The sequence below is a fragment of the Echinops telfairi genome, unplaced genomic scaffold (assembly GCF_000313985.2).
Source record: "Echinops telfairi isolate 266 unplaced genomic scaffold, ASM31398v2 ScPeMD7_3;HRSCAF=10, whole genome shotgun sequence".
Lineage (NCBI taxonomy): Eukaryota > Metazoa > Chordata > Mammalia > Afrosoricida > Tenrecidae > Echinops > Echinops telfairi.
In genome coordinates, this window is record NW_022103899.1 from 58,350,795 (window position 1) to 58,370,552 (window position 19,758).

A 19,758-nucleotide genomic window follows, 5' to 3' on the forward strand; every position below is an offset into this window, starting at 1 on the left:
GTGGGTGGAGTAGAAGAAGCCCAGGAAAGTTGAGAAGAGCCCCCAGGGAAGGCCTGCTGGTGGGGAGCACGCATGATCTGGTCGTCTGAAGGGCCAGTAGGAGTGGTCGGGGAGAAGGCCCGAGGAGCGCCCCGCACGGGGAGAGCTGGAGGTGAGAGGCCATGCTGTCTGGCAGCCAAGACGTGCCGGCACAGTTGTGGGAGCAGCATCACTGGGGTTTGCCGTATTGCCCCCACCCTCGTGGGCGGGAGTAGGAGAAGTGAGGTGAAGGGGGCTGTGTCGTCGAGGAAGCAGGAACCCCAGTGTGGGAAATGGATCTAAGGAGCGAACGTGCACAGGAAGCAGTAAGGAGGCCGGTTGCTCTCCTTCGAGAGAATGGCAGCGCCCGGCCCAGGCAGGGTTGATGGAGAGGGGTTTGGGCAGCGTAAGAGGCATCTTGAACATGGAGCTCAGTGTGGCTGCTCAGCACAGTACGCAGTGAGGCCTCAGTCTCTTTCAGACTCTGGCACTCAGGTGAGGTGATCCCACTTCATGGGACCAGAAAAAGAGGGGTGGGGGTGGGGGGTTGGACTGTTTGGCTGGGGTGGGATTTTGCTTGTGAAGTGTGCATGGTGAGGGGCCTGTGGATTGGCCAAATGGAGACTCCCATTCGGCCCATGGAGGAAGGTGATTCTGAAAGGAATTGGCTGATAACATTTCTCCACGAGCTTCTTTCCAGCCCTTCTTGCGGGTAAACCCAGGCTGATGCGTTGGGAGACAATGGCTCTTGCCGGTGCCCGGGAGGGCATGAGGCAGTCCGGGGAGGCAGTGTAGCCAGAGTTCACAGGGACACTGGCCTGTTGGGAGCCTAAGGGAGAACGCCAGCAGCCTTGGCGGTCAGACCAAAGGCATTTCCAGAGGGAAAAAATCACCCGTCATTAGGTCAGGACGAGGCAGGCTTCACAAGATTTAGGTTTCATGGCCCAGAGGGTTGATGACCTCCCAGTAATAGTGTTGTCTGTGAGGGACCAACCTTTCTGACCACCAGCCAGTCTGCCTGCAACATGCAAGGCTGGCTCATGGCCCACCTCTGATAAGGCCACTGCACCTTGGCCAGGCCTGCTGAGTGCCCGGGACAATCACACTGCTGCCGAAGGAGGATTACCGAGAGAGAAGCGTTCAGAAAGGCAGTGCTGTGATCTTCAGAATCTTTTTTTTTCCTTCAGAATCTTTATGACTCGATGGACATAGAGTAGGTGGCTTAGTGGTTTTTCTGGAACCAGCCCCTGCCAGCCCCGGGCAGGACTTCTGAGTTCATAGCTGAGGACATGGCTTCCACTGAGCCTTAAGCAGTGTGGGGGAGTATGCAGAGGTGGCCCCTTGGAAGACACAGTGGGCTCATGTGACCTTGTCCTGACATTACAGTGATGGCACAAGGTCAAACAAACCCACTTTTTGAATCCAGGCTTTATCATTCAGTAGCCAGGTGACCTTAAGCAGCTGCCCTGGCACCTCTCTGGGCCTCAGATGACCCCTCTGTGAAAGACGTTTGGCACAACTGCTGTCAAAGTTAGACTAATGTGGGTGGCGCCCCCAGCACAGAAAAGACATTTAATACATGGCCGATGCCAGTGTCCTTATTGTCGTTGTTGTGATCATTGGTGTCTCTGCACCCACATAGTTGTACCAAGCACCCTCACATGGGTTCTCCCTGAAGTAAACACAGTTGGCAGCACATCTCACTCCCATGTGCTCCGTCCCGGGAAGGCCCCCTTGTCATCACAGTGTCAGGTGTGCCCATCCCACTGACTGTGGCCCCCTGGGAACAAGGGGCCACCTCTGTCGCCTGCATAATGCAGGTGGACCGTGGTCCTGCGTGAGGAAACACCCCTCATAGCCAGAGCGCCCCAGAAAGAGCTGGTGGCCTCCAGAGACAGGCGTTCCCACGGTTGAGGGTATGGCCGGGGCCACCTGGCAGGGACTGTGTCGGGAAGTGGTTGGGCTGGCGGGGAGCTGGCTGAGAGGAGCTGGTCTCCCGGCCCTGCGTTAGATCCTGTTCGTGTTTTGACTGGACGAAGTCCTTCTGATGTCCTGTCAGGGTCACTCAGAGGAGTATTTGTATCCAGGGAGCGTGAGGACCCCGGGCAGAGGGAGCCCGCCCTGATGAGCCGAGGAGCCGGCCTCTCTCTGCTCCCACTGCACATCCAAGCTCACCCCAGCCCCAGGAGTTAAAAAAAAAAAATCCTAGAGAGAATTTTTCTACGGGATAGTATTTGCAAACAAAACAAAACACCAAATTTGCCCTAAACGATTTGGCAGCGTCTGCCACGTAACCATTTGAATTTGTAGTTAGTCTTTCGTTGGACAAAACCTTCAGGGCCACCGGCCCCAGAGTTCTGTGAGTTCACATTATGTAAATATATGTACTAAAATATTTACTTAGGGTTTCCACACGCAAGATCCACAGCCGAGAGTAAGAGAGCTTCTCTTTGCCGGGTGCGGGGGCTCTGCGGGGAATTAGGAGGGAAATCCAAGCCTCTCAAACGTGTTTTCATTGGCCCCCTTTGTGTTTTAGCTCCTGTAATGAGTTCTTTGTCAGTTTGTCAATTTTGACCAAGGACAGAAAGTTCATGTGTAGTAACAACAGAGTCTGAGTTTAAAATGATGGTTTCTATCATGACGTAATCATCCTCTCTCTCTTTCCTTTGGTCAATATTTACCTGTGAGGCCAATAGATTATCATCCAGACTTCAAAAGAAGGCACTCTCGTTTACCTTCCCCAGTGTTGCTCTTAGATAATTGTAATATCAGAGCGCGAAGCTGGGCCGTCTGGGACGTTTGGCCAAGCTCCCTCGGGGTCGAGTTCCTCGATCCTGGCGAGCCGCTGAGCTCAGAGCCACACAGCTTCCTCCGCTTTCCAGCCCGCCCTGCCCGGTGGCAAACAGGTCTATCAGTTATCCCACCGCAGCCGGCAGCTCCCAGGAGGACTTGGGCTTGCCTGACAGGAGGAATGTCATAGGCATGTGCAGGAGAGCACCAGGTCTGAGGGTGGTCTCTGGGTGTGGGATGGGGGACCTTGGAAGTTCTACTCCCCACCTGAACCCCTTCATTTAAGCACCCAGAGCTATGTCCTCGAAGGAATCAGAGGGTGAGAAGGAGCTACAGAACTTGAAGATACAGTGTCTTCTCTAACCTTAGGACTGAGTGCCCTGGTGGGCCCACCAGAGGAGCCAATAGTGCTGTAACAGTGAGCTCCTCTGGGCCAACATGTTGACCGGGGTGACTCTTGCAGTGAGTCATAGCCAGAAGGGAATCCCTTGCCTCGTGGATGACCAAGTTCACAGACTACTTTCTGGTTCATCTGGGTCCAAGAGTTCAAACCAGGACACCAGTCTTCTCTCTCTCTCTCTCTCTCTCTCTCCCCACCCCCACTCCCTCCTCCCTCTCAGCCCTGTGCTTTGCTGTCTTTGCACACTCCTGTGGCAGGATGTGTCTTGGTGGCTCCAGGCTTTCATAGTCTTTATTCTTCAACTTCCCAGGAGAAAGAGCCTCTATCCTGAAGTCCATATCCATTCCTCAATCAGACTCAGAAGGAATTTTCACAGGTCACATGCCTGTGCCTGGACTACCCTCTGGGAACAGAGACAGGCACAGGGACACAGCATCTACAACTGTGTACATGGAAGCAGTCTCACCTCTGTGCCTGTGTCTTCAGCTGCTTCCGTCCGCCCCGACTTTGTACTCTCCTGGCTCCATTTCATAACACACACACACACACACACACACACACACACACACACACACACACTTGCACACGCAACTCTTTCATAGATGCTCGATGGGCTGTTCAGGGCTTCACCTTAAATGTCTAGTCTCAGCACTCCTCCCAGCCCCACCAAAGATGCCATTCCTTCAAAGTCCGCAGGACTTTGGATCATGTGACCACGGTGCACCAAGGTTTGGTGAGGAAGCCCAGTTCCCAGGGGGCGGGGGTTGGGCGGAGAGTAACAGAAGCAAACCAGACGTAGATCCTTGCCCTCTGCAGTATTGATGGGTGCCTCCCGTGTGCCAAGACTTCTGCTGGGCCCCCCAGGCCAGCCTTGCCTACTCGTGCTGCAGAAAGGCAGGCTCTCAGATCGAGTGAGGAGAGTGCCGCCAGGCCCCTTCCCTGTGTGAAGAGCGGTGTCTCTTCTCGCTGTGAGTTGACCCTAGGCAGATCCTGCCGAGGAGCTGGGTGGTGGCATCGTGGTCACACAGTGGGCTGCTAGCTGCAAGGTCGGTGCTTTGAAACCATCAACTGCTCTTCCTCGGGAGACGGAATGAGGCTTTCTACTCCTGGAAACAGTTACCATCTTGGAAACTTACAGGGGGAGTTCTACACTGCCCTATATAAAACCAACCAAGCAAACCAACCAACTCACTGCTATCGAGCTGATTCCAACCCATAGTGACTCTACAGGACAGGGTAGAACTGCCCCCACAGGCTTCTGAGGCAATTACCCTTATGGAAGGAGAGAGCCTTGTCTTACTCCCATGGAGGTGGCTGGTGGTTTCAAACTGCTGACCTTGCAGTTAGTAACCCAACACATAACCACTAGGCCACCAGGGCTCCCACCCTGTCCTGTCAGGTGGCTGTAAGTTGGCATTGACGCTGTGGCACTGGGTTTGGCTTGAGGGGAAACCATGAGCTCAGCAAGGCTCTGGGGAAAGCCCTGGTGGTGCAGTGGTTAGGCACCCATCCGCTAACCAAAATATCAGTGGTTCAAACCAACTATCCACTCCTTGGGAGAGAGACGTGACCAGCTTGTCCTGTAAGACAAGCAGTTCTACTCTGTCACGTGGCCACCACAGTCAGAATTGACTGGGCAGCAGTGGCCGTCTGGTTTGTCGTGTGTGTCTCCCACAAACCTCTGAGTGGAGCATGTGCAGATACATGTTCAGGGACCAGAGAAAGGCTTCCATGACCGATGGGGCTGCTGACCAACAGGTGGATGGGGTGAATAGCAACCCCAGGTTGACAAGGCCGTCACACTCCCATTTGGAAACACCGCCAGCCATGGGTGGGGCCAGGCAAGACGTGGGGCGGAGGAAGGACTGGCTGCCAGGACTTTGGGTAGGACTTGGAGATTAACTCACTCTGACAGCCTGAGAGGATTTGTTTGTCCTTCATGCTAAATGAGCCAGGCCTTCTTTTGCAAGTCTACTTCAGATGTTCGCTTAAAGAAGGAGCCTATAGAAAAAGGAAACGTCTCGTGAGAAATGGTTCATCTGGTTTACCTAGGATAAAGTGTCCGTATCCCTGGACACCCCACAGCAGACAGAAAATACCTGCGGGTGGGTCGCTCAGTTCTTGAAGCCCTGGTGATGGAGTCATGACTCATTGGACTACTAACCAGCTTGCAAGGTTAGCAGTTCACACCCACCAGGTACGCCGCAGGGAGGAAACGCGGCTTTCTGCGCCTGCAGAGAGCTCAGTCTCAGAACCCCTAGGAGTGGTTGTATTCCACCCGGTGGGATCGCTGGGAAGTGCAGTCACCTGGAGGCGGAGGTTTGGGGTCAGTTTGAGCAGCTGACAGTCCTCTTTGTGCGTTCACAGGCAACTTTGAGGTGGGCGTCCACATCGCCGACGTGAGTTACTTCATCCCCGAGGGCTCAGAGCTGGACCGGGTGGCAGCCGAGAGAGCCACCAGCGTCTACCTGGTGCAGAAGGTAATCGTCCATCTCGTTCTTGACCTGACAGCCGCATCTCCACTTAAGGCTTCCTCCAACTCCTGGCTTTCTTTCCATTTTGAAAAGATGATTCTGTTTGGAGCCATAGACTAGTCGAAATTAGGAGAGGGGTGACTTTAGGGAGACGAGGCCCAAGTGGGGTCCTGGCCACTCCTGACTAGGGTGCTGCTGGGTAAATTGAGCGTGTCCATGTGTGAAGCACCTCCAGGACTTCGTTAGTGACGACTCCGCACGCCTCTGGGCGGGCAGTGTCAGTGCGTTTGCAGGCACCTTGGGAGGGACCGTTCGTATCCCAGTGCAGATCAGACAGTCAACGGTTAGGGAGCTCAGGGAACGAAAGGAAAGGTCAATGGTCTGACCCCACCAGCCGCCCTGTGAGAAGAGGAGGCCATCTGCCTCTGTACAGATGGCAGCCTTGGGCCCCTGGTGCACTCCTGCTCTGCCCCGCAGGGTCACTGGGCTTGTGGGGTGGGTAGGTGTTAGTCCCAGGTAGAGGGAGAGGCTCTTGTCCAGCTGTTGCCAACTCCCTATAACCAGGAATGCTGTTGTCGAATAAGAAGCGGAGGCAGAGAATTGGGTCAAGTCCCTGTGCACATTTCCGCTCCGGTTCCCCTTTTTGGTTCCGTGGTGGTGGCAGGGCGAGAGTTTATCCGGGGGCGGCCTGGCAGGCATGAGGGGTGCCGCCCACAACCTTGGACAGCAGCAACTGTGCGCTCAGATTCCTGGGAGCCACTGCGCTGATCTTTCCTCCTCCCCCTCCTCCTCCTTTGTTTCTGGGAGGATTGTGTCAGGAACTGTGCTGCTGCTTTCACTTGACTGTAAAGATCTTCTTAGAGGCTGGAGGAGCCGAGTCTCCCTTCCAGGTCCACCGCTGCTCAGCTGGCAGAATCTGACCTCCCAGCCCCAGCCCCAGGGGGAGGGACCTGCCAGTGGACTGGTTTCTTGTGCCCCAGGTCCATCTAACCAGGGGCCAGCAGGAAGTACAGTCTGAGCCGAGGCAGGGAATGGTCCCCAAGATTGGGACAGTCCCCAGGGACATCGTCCACTCAAGGACGTTCTTCTTGATGGGGCTTGGCTCACAGTGATATTTGATGACATGGAACACTCAGACCACGGGGAAATGTCAATAGCGGCTGTTTATAACCCACGGGCTTGGGGAGGGCGGCAGGAGAGAAAACAGCGCTCTCCCTTTTGACAGAAGACAATTCCAGTAAGGCCAGGGTCGCTGTCCACCTGAACTTGGGCCCGGTGCTTTGGTCTCGGCCTTCTTCTTTGGGACGGGAGCAGCACGCGGATTGTGGATTGCCCGGTTATCTTTGTAAAACCTGTGAAGGACGGGTGCAATGTCCAGGAAAACCCACACGGTGGACAGCTCACCCCAATGGCCCTGCCGCTGGCCTGGCCCCAGCCCCGGCCTGCCTGTTGTTTTAGGTGTGAAAGAGCTCCGGTGCGAGTCCGCCCATAAATCTCGCTGGCGTTTTATGGGCACTGCTTCATGATGGAGATCAGAGAGGAGGACTGCGAGCGCCCCGCGTGTGGCACCCACAGGGTTGTGCCTTGTCCCCTCTGACACCGCAGGTTGGCGGGGGCAGTGAGGGAGGGTGGGGTGGGCAGCAAAGAGTTGGTCTGAGTCTGCCCTCCCAGAAGCATTAACTCGAAAAAAACAAAAATAACAAAGCACTCTCCCGAGAAACGTCGGCTGGCCATCGGCTCGCTCGAGTCCAGTGTGGGAATGGGGAGCTCCAGAGCATCTGGGACACGGTCTGGGACACCGTGAGGTCCTGGGAGTGAGAACAACCCACCGCACCCTCGAGAAGGCGGTGGCCTGCCTCCCGCAGCCCTCCTACCAGGCGAGCGCCAGGGTGGCTGAGGGGTGGGCCTACCCAGCTACTGTCACCCTGCAGCACTGCCGAGTCCTCCCGCCCCTTCTCGCCGGGATGACTGATGCTTCGCCTCCATGGCCCTTTCTGTTGGTCACAGGGCTGCCCTGGCCGACCCGCCACTGAACTTGGCCAGCCCGCCCGCTGCGGCTTCAGCAGATGTTTCTGTTCTCTGGGGCTAATATAAGGTTTTATGGTCTTGTTGGTACCCCCACCCAGCTGCCTGGGGCAGCCGTGTATTTACCTAAATGATCCATTTCTCTCTATTCTCTCAAGCTCTCGCCCAGAATGCTTAGAAAGCCCGTGGCCTCGCTCACCCCCACCCCCACCCCCACTGTGGTCCCCTGGCCAGCTTTTCAGCTTGGCCTGACCCAGCCTTGATCCCAGCACTGCCCAGGAGCATGCGCCAGAAGATGGTGCCCCTTCCTGCAACCCCCAGACCTCATCGGTCTGCTTCCCGTCTGCATGCCTCCGCCAGCCGTGTGCCAGGGAGGGAAAGGCGAGAAAGCTGGGCCCTGTGCGAGAGCCAGCCCTGGAGGGCCCAGAGGGAGGAGGGTCTCCTGGGGCAGTGTGTCGAGGCGTGCCTAGATCAGGGGTCGGCAAACTCTGGAGACACAAGGGCCAGTCCTGTCCCTCACAACAATTCAAAAGCAATTCAAGAGCCATAAATACATATATTTTACAAGGAAGTGAAATCACCATTCTTTAAATAAAACCCTTTAAAGTTTTCCAGTTGTACTTCAGAGCCACATGTCCATCCTGAAAGAGCTACAGCGGCTCACAGGGAGCATGGGTTGTGTACGGGGCAGTGTGCAGGTCGGGACTGCTGGGGTGTAAAAAGCCCTGTGGGTGTACTGGGTTACAAGTCCAGCAACTCAAACCCACCAGCCGCCTCCATGGGGGACATTGAGGCTCTCTGTTCCCGTAAAGATTACAGGCCCAGAAACCCTAAGGGGCCTGCTCTGCTCTGTCCGGTAGGGTCATCATGAGTCGGAATAGATGCGACAGTGAGTTTTCTTAAAGTACCCAGGGAAATAAGGGCTGAAGTTCCCCAGGTAGGCTCAGGAGCGTGGGCTTGCTCTTGAGGACAGGTAGAGAAGAGGTTCCCCTTGACTGAGTGAGGAGATCGCCTCCCACCTGTTAGTTGAAGGTCGGTGAGGTCAGAGGTGGGAACATTATTCCCACCACCAGAGCCCTTTCCTGAAGTCTTCATGGCCCCTTGAGACTTGCAGTAGCCACCCCAAAGCCCCCAAGATCTTAGTTCACAGAATCTGAGGAGCACTTACAAATAGTGAGAGGTCTCGCTGGACCCAGGAGAAGTGGGCTCTTGGTTTCTTCAGCCGGAATGGGAAGGACTTCACTGTTGCCCCGAACCGAGGTCCTCTCCCAGTTCCTCCCACAGTGGCCAGTGCCGCCTCTCAGAGGTGGGGTCCTGGAGGTTTTGGAAGCTCTGGGCCACTTCTCACCGTAAGTGCAGAAGGAGCAGGCTTCACCAGACACACTGGGCCCCACTGCAGGTACTCTGACCCTCCCTCTTGCGCAGGGCAATTGAACTTTTAAAACCGCCTGCATTCTCCTCATTGACTCTTGGGGAAGCGGAGGCAGTAATAAATGGGATTGCAGGCTAGCAGTGAACGGAGTGTAGAGAGTCAGGACACGTGGGCGCCGGAGAACGCTAACAAGGAAATCTTCCCAAGAAGAACTTTGAGTGCAGGATGAAACTGTATCCTAACAGAGGATATGTTTGCATACCTCAACAGCGGAAGATAGAGAGGAAAAGGCTGATCTGAGAGAGTTCTAGAAACATCTCTCGGGGGCCTGCTGGGATAGGGCAGTGAGGGGGCACAGGGCAGCCCTGAGAAAATGCCCACGTTGGTTTGTGGGAGGGGACTGAGGCATATGATAAGTTAGGGGCACAGTGGGGAGACCTGGCCGAAGAAGACGGCTGGGAGCTTAGGGGCTGGCTCGAGTCACCATCTGCGTTTCCTCCGTGGGAGAGTCAGGGTTTTCTGCTGCGCATGAGGAAGAAACAGTTACGTGGGAGACTTGAGGAGAGCCATGCGGTTTCCAGATAGCTTCTGAAGGGCTTGAAGGAAGAAGGAAGGAGCCAAAGACAAGCACTGATCCCTGAGCTAACCGCCAGCCTGGCTCAAGGACCCAGCGCCCCTGCACTGCACAGCTGGTCTCAAGGTTGCTGGTGCGTTTTGTGGCGTTTGACCAGGAAGGGGGAGCGAGGAGTTCAAGCTTCACAGCAGGAGCCATGTGACCCATCCTGGGGACTAAAGCAAATGAGGGCGTTGGGTAGGATCTGATCTTAAGAAGTTAATAGGGAGAGATTCGGGTTTGTCATGCATCAACTCCTTTAGTCCCTATCAAGGCAGGGAAAGACCTCACAACAGCCGTGTAGAACTGGAGAATCGGAATTACCAATGACCGCGTCAGTCCAATACTCACTCTAGCGCTTCAGACTTGAGGCTTCCACCTTCAGTGAGCCTTCTCGGGAGGAAGGCTTGACCACAGTTCAGACGCAGCAAATGTCCCCCATGTGTAGAATGTCTCCAAGCAGACAGGGCAGTCGTGGCGTGGGGACCCCTCCAAAAGAGGCTTGAAGGGAATGGAAAGTGAGGCTGGCGAGGAGAAGGCCGGAGAGCTGTGCTGAGGGCTCGTCTGCTATCGAGACTGCGCACCTGCTCATCTCCAGGGTAGCTGGGCGGCCCTAGGAGGGTCTCTTTGGGAGACCTTACCCCACCACCCCGCAGCCTTAGTCTTAGCCTTATTTCCTTCCCCAAACGTGGAGATCATTGCAAAGGGACACGGTGTGAGATGCCCAAGCTGCATTTTGTGACATGTATCCATAAAAGACTACAGAATTCTTTGGGGAAGGGCCAGAGAAGTGGATAAGATATGTTGAGAAACAGTAGCTTCCCATTGTGATGTTTTCATTCAACAAAGGGGGCTGTGAATATTTTTGCTTAATAAAGGCTTCCTTTTGGCCCTGTTAGGGAATTTGAAATCAGGACAGAAACATACAGACAGAGCAAGAGGGCAAGCCAGGACCAGCCTGGGGATGAGGGGGCCTGGAGAGGTCACCATGATAGCTGGGGTTGCTCAGCTTGGAGAAGCCCCTTCTTCTCTTGTCCCTCTTCAGCTTTGTGCCCTGAACTCTGAGGGTCTCACGTAGCACATGTGTACCCGTGAACCGCAGGGCCATGTCCAGCCGGGTTACTCGCTGAAATAACATCTCTTGTATTTGAGGAAGCAGCTTATCAGCGTGGCTGCCCTGGACCCTGCTAGGTCCCAGGGCTGTCAGGGAACACACACATTCACACTGACCCCAGCAGAAATCAGCCAGGATGTGCCAAGCCACAAGTGCCCCTGTGACGTGGACATGCTTTCCTTTTTATTGGAAAGGCAGAGGAATGGCCATCTGTTGACACACACGCAGACAGAAAGCCATTTTATCTGAGTTCCATTGGAATTCTGCCCCAAGAATTGATGGACATTTATGGAAAGCTATGCCCCTGAAATTTTCAATATGCTGAGACTCCTTGAAGTTTAAACGTTCAACAACTTCCTGAGCACACAGGACGTGTGTGTGTGTGTGTGTGTGTGTGTGTGTGTGTGTGTGTGAGAAAGAGAGAGAGATAGTCTTCTTTACCAGAGGCTTTATCAAATGCTTTTCCACTGAGTGGACCACTAAGGTTTTGGAGGGACAGGGTAGCCAAGATGGTATATTTTATTCTTAAAATACAAGAGGACGTGGAAAAGTTCATGGGAATATTCCACTCTCTTTTCCTTCCATTTTTCCATGAACTTTTCAAAGTTGCCTGTGAATCATTTATGTAAAAATGTTTGAAACCAGAGTCCACCCTGATTGGTCATGAAATGTGAAATGTGACACAGGAAATTCACAAACATAGGAGGAAACCAGTGGTGGTTTCCTTGATGCAGGTCATTTGTCCGCCAACTCCAAGTGCCCGCCATGTGCCAGGTGCCGGATAATGAGGCAGGAATGAGGCTTGAGGCTCCCGTGGTCTAGTGTGGGGTGCACCTAGGAGTGTAAGGGGCAAAGAGGGCCAAGTCAGTGGTGGACTCTACAGTGTGCAGCCCTGCTCACAGCATCTTTGCTCACAGCATCACTGCTCACACCGTGCTTGGTGGGATTGGGATCCGCCCTTTGGAGGTGGCTGTGAGCTGAATCTCAAAGGCCATGCAGAAGTATGCCCAGTGCAGAACGTCCAGAAACAGGGAGTCGTGTGTGCAGGTAGGGGAGGAGCATAGAGAGGGTGGTGTAGAGGGGAGCCCCACACGCCTACTGAGCAGCCTTAGGCTGATTTTACCAACCAGAAAACCAGGACAGAGAGTCTGGCAGACTTGACCAAATTGTACAGGAAGTGATAGACCTCGGATTGGACCCTAAATCTGTCTGACCCCAAAGCCCATGCTTGCTTCCTAAGCCACGCTGCCCCCATTTAATTGGCTAATGGTTTGGGGCTTTTTTTTTTTTAAGCACAAAGGCCATATTGCAAGTAAACTTCTGTCCTAAATCCAAGTATGTAAAAAACAGATCTGTTTTATTTCATTAACATAATGTATAACACTCGCTTATATGAAATCAATCCATGGGAAGATGACTTTTTAGTTTTTCTCAAATGAACTCTATTTTTCGATCATTTTAGATTTGCAGAAAAGTTGCAAGGATAGTATAGAAAGGACTATCTACCCCATACCCAGTGTCACCCCTTGTGAACATAGTTCGTGCCCATGATCCATTTGTCATAGCTAAGAAATGGAGGTCAGTGCGTTGTATTAACTGAACACCAGGCTGCATGCAGATCGCACCTGCTTTCCCACGAATGGGCTCTTGCGGCTCCAAGGGCCCACCCAGGGGACCATGCTGCCTGGTAGTTGCATTGATTCCTCAGCAAACACTGAGACAGAACGTCAGGAATGCTGTCTTGCTGTCAGATGCTCAGCTTCATGATTCGGAAGGAGATACTGCCTTGATACTCTCTGTGAAACCGTGGAGCCCAGGGTGGATTCCATTAGACAAGCATGCTGGATGAGAAGGCTGCCACCACTGTACAGTGAACATAGTTATCTGATGACCAGCCCAGAAAAGAATCCAAGAATGCACACCCAACAAATTTGGCTTTGACCAAAGGCTGGAATTATATGAAATCTATATATTCGGTCCATCGTGAGTCAGTAAAGTGTTAAAACTGTCTGCATTCTGTACACAATGTTTGTTTAGTCCAAAGGACATGAAGATGGTCTGTTTTATAAAGCCCTCGACATACACTTAGGGTGTTAACTACCATGTATACTTGTATATAAGCCGAGTTTTTCAGCACATTTTAAAAAATCATTTTATTGGGGGCTTGTACAACTCTTATCACAATCCATACATACATCCATTGTGTCAAGCACATTTGTGTGTTTACTGCCATCATCATTCTCAAACATTTTCTTTTTACTTGAGCCTTTGGTATCCGCTCCTCATTTTTCTCACTTCCCGCCCCCACCTCACGAACTCTTGATAATTTATAAATCATTAATATTTCGTCTTGCCTCACACTCTCCAACGTCTCCCTTCACCCACGTTTCTGTTGTCCATCCCTTAGGGAGGGGGTTATATGTGGATCCTTGTGATCGGGTCCCCCTTTCTATCCCACCTTTCCCTTCCCCTCCTCTCATTATTGGTCCTGAGGAGTTTATCTGTCCTGGATTCCCTTTGTTTCCAGCTCTTATTTGTACCAGTGTACATCCTCTGGTCTAGCCAGATTGTAACATAGAATCGGGATCATGATAGTGGGGGCGGTGCGGGAAGGAAGCCTTAAAGAACTAGAGGAATTTGTGTGTTTAATCGGTGCTATACTGCAACATGACTGGCTCGTCTCCTCCCCACAACTCTTCTGTAAAGGGATGTCCAGTTGCCTACAGATGGGCTTTGGGTCTCCACTCCGCACTCCCCCTCATTCACAAGGATATGATTTTTTGTTCTTTGATGCCTGATAACTGATCCCATTGACACCTCGTGATCACACAGGCTGGTGTGCTTCTTCCATGTGGGCTCTGTTGCCTCCATGTGGGCTCTGATGGCCGCTTGTTTGTCTCCAAGTCTTTAAGACCCTAGACGCCATATTTTTTGATAGCTGGGTACATCAGCTTTCTTCACCACATTTGCATATGTGCCCGCTTTGTCTTCAACGATCGTGTCAGGAAGGTGAGCATCGTGGAATGCCAGTTTAATAGAACAAAGTATTCTTGCATTGAGGAAGTACTTGAGTAGAGGCCAAATATCCATCTGCTACCATAATACTAAACCTATAAATATATGCTCATAGATCTATTTCCCCATTGTCATATATGTACATATACATAAATGTACGTATACATTTGCATATGTACATGTCTGTATTTAGGCCTCTATAAATGCCTTTTGCCTCCTAGTTCTTTCCTCTATTTCCTTTTACTTTCCTCTTGTCCCACTATCATGCTCAGTCTTCATTTGGGTTTCAGTCATTCCTCTCGGGTACATTGCCATTCATCACGCCTTACCAGGCCTCCTACATCCTCCTCACCACCGATTTTGGATCACTTGCTGTTCCCTTGTCCCTGGGTTTGTTAACACCCACTTCTTTTCTCCCGCCTCCCCCTCTCCCATGCCCCCCCCCAACCATTGGTCCCATTGTTATCTCCTCCAGATTGTTTATCCCATCTATCTTATGTAGATAGACCTGCAGAGATGACATGCACAAAAAACAAGACAGAGCAAACTAAGCAACGAAAGAAAGCAAAATAACAGCAGCAACAAACTAATGACCAAAAAGGAAAAGCCTGTAAATAGTTCAAGTCTGTTTGTTGACCTTTAGGAGTGTTTTCCAGTAGAGACTGATGGGGCGCCATGCCCTGGCCCCAATGTCTATTTTTGGTATCCCCTCAGTACTTTGTTGCTGTGCTCCCTTTGCTGTACTGTTGCACGCCCCCAGTGCTTTGCCTCGGTGTGGTGCGGTCAGATCGGGTGCAATTCCCACACTGTCTCCGGTGTTGTCCCCCATAGGGCTGTGGGTCAGTGAGGGATGTCATGTCTCGTAGTGGGGCTGGCCATATGGTCCTCTATGCATTGACTGCTCTGAGCAGGGATAGCTTCACATTTTTTATGCAGTTTTTTGTGGTAAAATTAGGTGCCTCAGCTGATCTTCCGGTCAACTTATGCTAGAGTGTATATGGTATTTAAATCAATTCTTCTAGACTCCGTTGTTGCTACTGAGAATATATAAAACAGTGAAACACACACCAATTCGGTAGTTTCTACCTGTAAATTCAGTGGTGCGCTTTGGGCTTATGACCGTTCTCACCCTCCTTTCCTGGCTTGGCCTTCCCTGGTTCACAGAAACTCCCTAGCCCTAAACTTCATGTCTTTCCTTGTGGGCGATTTTAAGATGTATTTGGGGGATTTTTGTTTGTTTGTTTGTTTGTTTTTGTTTTTTAAATCATTTTATTGGGGGCTCATACTTGGGGGATATTTTTGGCATAAAGTCTAAAGACAATTTCAGGGTGAAAATTCTGAGATCCAACATCCATGGCTCCAGAAAGCGTGAAGTCCATGAACATTTTACATCTTCCTACACCTATTCTACATCTTCCCCCTTTTGATCAAGAGCTTCCTGTGAATTCTTTGATCAACATGTGAAGTACTGATAGCTGGCCACCATCCAGTTCTGGTTTCCTAGCAAAGGAAGGAATGAGCTGCACTCTCTGTGCCCTCCTCTGGTTCCTGACATTCCTTCCTCCCCTCTTGCTCCAGGTGAGCAACAGGGGATAGATCAGCTGTACCTCGGGGGCTCACTTTAGAGTTTTTCAGACCCCAGACACTATGCAGTGAACATGGGGAGGTAGAATAGAAACACTGAATACATTAAGAGACCAGTGAACTGGGATGGTCCCAGATAACCATGTCCCTAAACTTCCTCACCAGGAAACCATATCCTTGAGGTATTTGGTTGTGTATAAGTAACCTCATGCATGATGTCCTTCTCCGGGGATTGCCCTCCCCTGACCACATGTCCAAAGTACAAACGGTGAAGTCTCGCCATCCTTGCCTCTGAGGGCCACTCTGCTGTCCTTCTAAGACAGGCTGTGTGCTCTCATGGCAGCCCACAGTACTTAGAATATTCTTTGCCAGCACCACAATTCAAACACATCAATTCTTCTTCAGTCTTCCTTATTCCGTGTCCAACTTTCACGTGCATAGGAGGCGACTGAAAACACCATGGCTTGGGCCAGGTGCACCCTTAGTCCTCAAAGTAACATCTTTGCTTTTCAACACTTTAAAAGATGTCTTGTGTAGCAGAGTCCCCCAATGCAGTGCGCTGTTGATCTTGTGACTGCTACTTCCGTGAGAATCAGTTGTGAGTCTAAGTAAGAAGGACATCACGCTTGGTAAAGGAGAGGGACAGTGAAAAGGAGGAAGGTCCCCGAAGAGCTGGATGGACACTGTGGCAGCGACAGTGGGCTCCAACGTAAGAACAAGTGTGAAGGTGGCGCAGGAACGGGTGTTTGTTCTGTTGTGCACAGGGTGGCCTTGAGTCAGAGCTGACTGGGAGGGACTAAACAGCAAGAAGCCCCAGGAGCTACTCTGTGGTGGTTGTTGTTGTCAATGTATCTTATATAAGTTTGACTGATTCAACTTGTTACAGGTGTACAGCTTATCAACAGCCATGACAATAATTGGCAATACTTCAGCCCTTGGTATCAGCTCCTTATTTTTTTCCTCCCTCCCACCTCATGGAGCCATGATAAATTGTAAATTATTACTACTTTCATGGCCTTTTCACTTTTTGGTAAAATCTTAAAGTGAACAAGAGTTTTAAATTGTGATGATGGCTATAGGCGGCCCATTGCTGAAGGCTTGGCCCGGCAGTGTTGCCCCTACTTGTTCTTCTAAGGATTTTGTTTGCATGTTTCAGGTCCTTGATCCATTTCTAACTTGGTTTTGTATACAGTGTGGGCCATGGATCCCGTTTCATTTTTTAAAATGTGGGAGTTGTATTTTCCTGGCCTTGATTATGAAAGAGAGACTCTCCTGACCATCTCGAATGAACTTAACACCCTTATCGAAATCAGATGTGTGGGTTTATTTCTGTGCTCTTAGTTCTGTTTCTGTCGTGTAAGTCTCTGTTATTAAGCGGTTTTGATATGACTGTCGAGAGCCGTGTAGTCTGTTTCCATCAGGATTGTGAGCCCTGCTCTCCTCTTTCATTTCAATATTGTTTTAGCCATTCTGGGCTCTTGTTATTCCAAATAAAATTGAGGATTGACTTTTCTATCTCTATAAGGAGGTGGCTGGAATTTTGATAAGGGTACTGAATTTGTAGTTCACTTTGGGTAGTACTAACATCTTGACAATATCAAGTCTTTCAATCCATGAACATGGAACACGGTTCTGTTTACGTAAGTCATCTTTAACCCCTTCCAGCAGTGTTTTATAGGTTTTATTATATAAATCCTGCATGCCCAACCCCGTTTAGATTTAATCATAGGTCCTTTGTCTCTTAGATGTTCATGGAAATGGAATTGTTTCTCTAATTTCCCTTTCAGATTTCTCATTGCTGGTTTTTGTTTGTTCCTCTGCGCCTTTGTTAAATTCCTTTGTTAAATTCCTCCATTAGCTCTAGAAGTTTTCCTGAGATGAGATCACATTTCAATGCAATACTAAACTTATCTGCAGTAGCAGAAAACTCACTTGCAAAGTAGTTGGATAAAGCTGTTAACCACCAGTTTTAAAGTAGTCATCAGGTTTTTGCATTGTTGTTGTTGTTGTTGTTGCTAGGTGCCACCAGTTAGGTGCCAACCCATAGTGACCCAATGTACAGCGAACAAAACCCTACCTGCCCTGCGCCACACTCATAGTTGTTCTTACATGGGAACCTAGTGTTGCAGCCACTGGTGCATCCATTCAGTGCAGGCCTTCTTCCCTTTTCCCTGTCCCTCGGCTTCTCCCAAGCCTGATGTCTGTCTCCAGGGACTAGTCTCTCCTGACAACCTGTCTGCAGTACGTAGGTATAAAAAACAATAATGGCATTCTTCAGAGCAATGCAAACAGTGCCATACAATTAAACATTTTTGTTACTGTTGTGAGCCAAGAGTTCAAGAATGTACTTTTCCAGACCAAAGCAGGGATTAGTTCAGACACTTCACACAGAATAAGAAACCACTGGGGCTGGTTATGTTTTTGCTATTAAATGAGTGACTAAATTGGCCTTGAGTGCAGCATAGACTCCCACTTCCCTGATACTTGTCAGGCAGTTAACCTGTCAACCATGCCCTGATACCGCCTGGCAAAGCTCCACAGCAGAAGTGTTGAATAAAAGATGTGAAGGCAAGCATTTTCTGTTTGCAGGAAGGAGCAGGTGGCAACCCAGTAAATGGGCAAAGGAACCTGCTTAAAGGTAGAAGGAGGAGAGTTTGAACTGCCTTCACGAGATGCAAGGAGAGAGATGCATTTTCTCTCTCGAATTTCAGAGAAAACAGGTCACATAATATTCTAGGCCAGCTGTAAGACATCATTTGAAAATAAGTTGAAGACTGTTGTTTTAATTAAGGTAAGTATGCCATTGAGTAAAGCATTAGAGGTCATAAAGATTACTAAGGGAAAATTGAGTTTATATTCACCCCTTGGGTTCTATCTAATGTATAAGGTTCAACTGGGATGGTTATATCCAAAAGTCCAAATTTTTCTTGAGCCTGGGGCTTCAGTTTTAGTATATTGTAAAACATACTTATTTTTCATTGCTGTAATGTATTTCACACTTCTCTGACAAGCTCTCCTCACTTTTCCAACTCACCTTTCCATTTGACTATGGAGGGTCGTGGGGAAGAGAAGTTCATGTATGTAGTCTTTGTGCAGAGTCTTCGAGGAAAAGAACACCCTTCATCCTCACCTTACTCTGGAAACAAGCCCTCTGGGCTGCTTCTAAACCTCTGGCAAGTGGAGCAAGCTGCTCACAGGACTGTGCTCTGTTCGCAGGTGGTGCCCATGCTTCCTAGGCTGCTATGTGAAGAGCTGTGTAGCCTCAACCCCATGACCGACAAGCTGACCTTCTCTGTGATCTGGACACTGACTCCGGAGGGCAAGGTAACACCTTCCCACCATTCTGTTCCATAAGGAAGCATACATTGGAATCCCATGAGGAGCCCCTGGTGGCACTGTGGGTTAGCCATTGGGCTACTACCGGTAAAGTAGGCTGTTCAGAACCACCTGCCACTCTGTGGGAGAAATATGAGGCTCTTTGCTCCCCTAGAGGGGCACAGCCAGGCTCGAAAACACAAAGGTGGCCAGTTCTACTCTGTCCTCTGGAGCTGCTGGGAGTCGGAAATTGGCTTGATGGCAGGGGACAAGGTGCCCCTTGATGGTAGAAGGAGGAAGTTAAGGGCCAGTCAACAGAGAGAAGAGTATGGCTCTAAGAACTGCCAGTCTTGCTTAGAAGGCAAGACTTAGCTAAGCAATTAGAAATCAGGTGTTTCTTGTATGTTGTCGTGTGAAGGGAAAATGATCGAGAGTAACATGAGGGAGACCCTGTGGAAGAAGTTGGGCCTAAGTATATGTAACTGTGGGTTGGCAAAGGCAGAAGGGGGACCACTTGAGGAGAGGGTGGCAACCTCAGGTAGATGAGCTAGACTAAAACTATGGAGAATCTCAAATACCAGTCACAAATGGTTTACAAGTGTTCAGGTTCCTCTGAATTGTCATGAGAAAGGCGACATTTTAGAAAGATAAATGCTACCTTTTTGTGCAGTCGAGCCAGAGAGTTTGAAGATGAATTCGCCAGGTTATGTCTTAATCAAAGTGCAGGGTGATTGAAACCATGGACCAGGAACAGAGGGGAGAAGCATGTCAGTGAACGTGTCAGCTTCCTAGACAGAAGGAACAAATAGGGTAAACGACTCTAAGAAAATCGAGCCATCTACCCCAAGACAGAAACAATTCTGTACATTAAAGGCAGGCTTATGATTAAGTCCAGTGTGGTAACTCCTTACTAAGACTGCTTACAAAGACCACGTGAGGACATGGGAAGTGTTTATACTGTACTATTAAATAAAAGTTTCAGAAGATATTTAATTATAAAGAAGTTCCAAATAAAGGTGGAGGATTGAATACCCACAT

General features: G+C 50.4%; 1 protein-coding gene across 1 annotated transcript in view; it reads left to right on the plus strand.

The window, feature by feature from the left end:
- The window catches only part of DIS3L2 (DIS3 like 3'-5' exoribonuclease 2), a gene marked incomplete at its 3' end in the record, with an annotated part of 319,919 nt that overhangs the window by 234,440 nt on the left and 65,721 nt on the right, over positions 1–19,758 (plus strand). The window contains exons 11-12 of the mRNA XM_045294312.1: positions 5,576–5,688; positions 18,622–18,729. Coding sequence (XP_045150247.1) covers positions 5,576–5,688; positions 18,622–18,729 — 221 coding nt within the window. The remainder of the gene's footprint in view (positions 1–5,575; positions 5,689–18,621; positions 18,730–19,758) is intronic.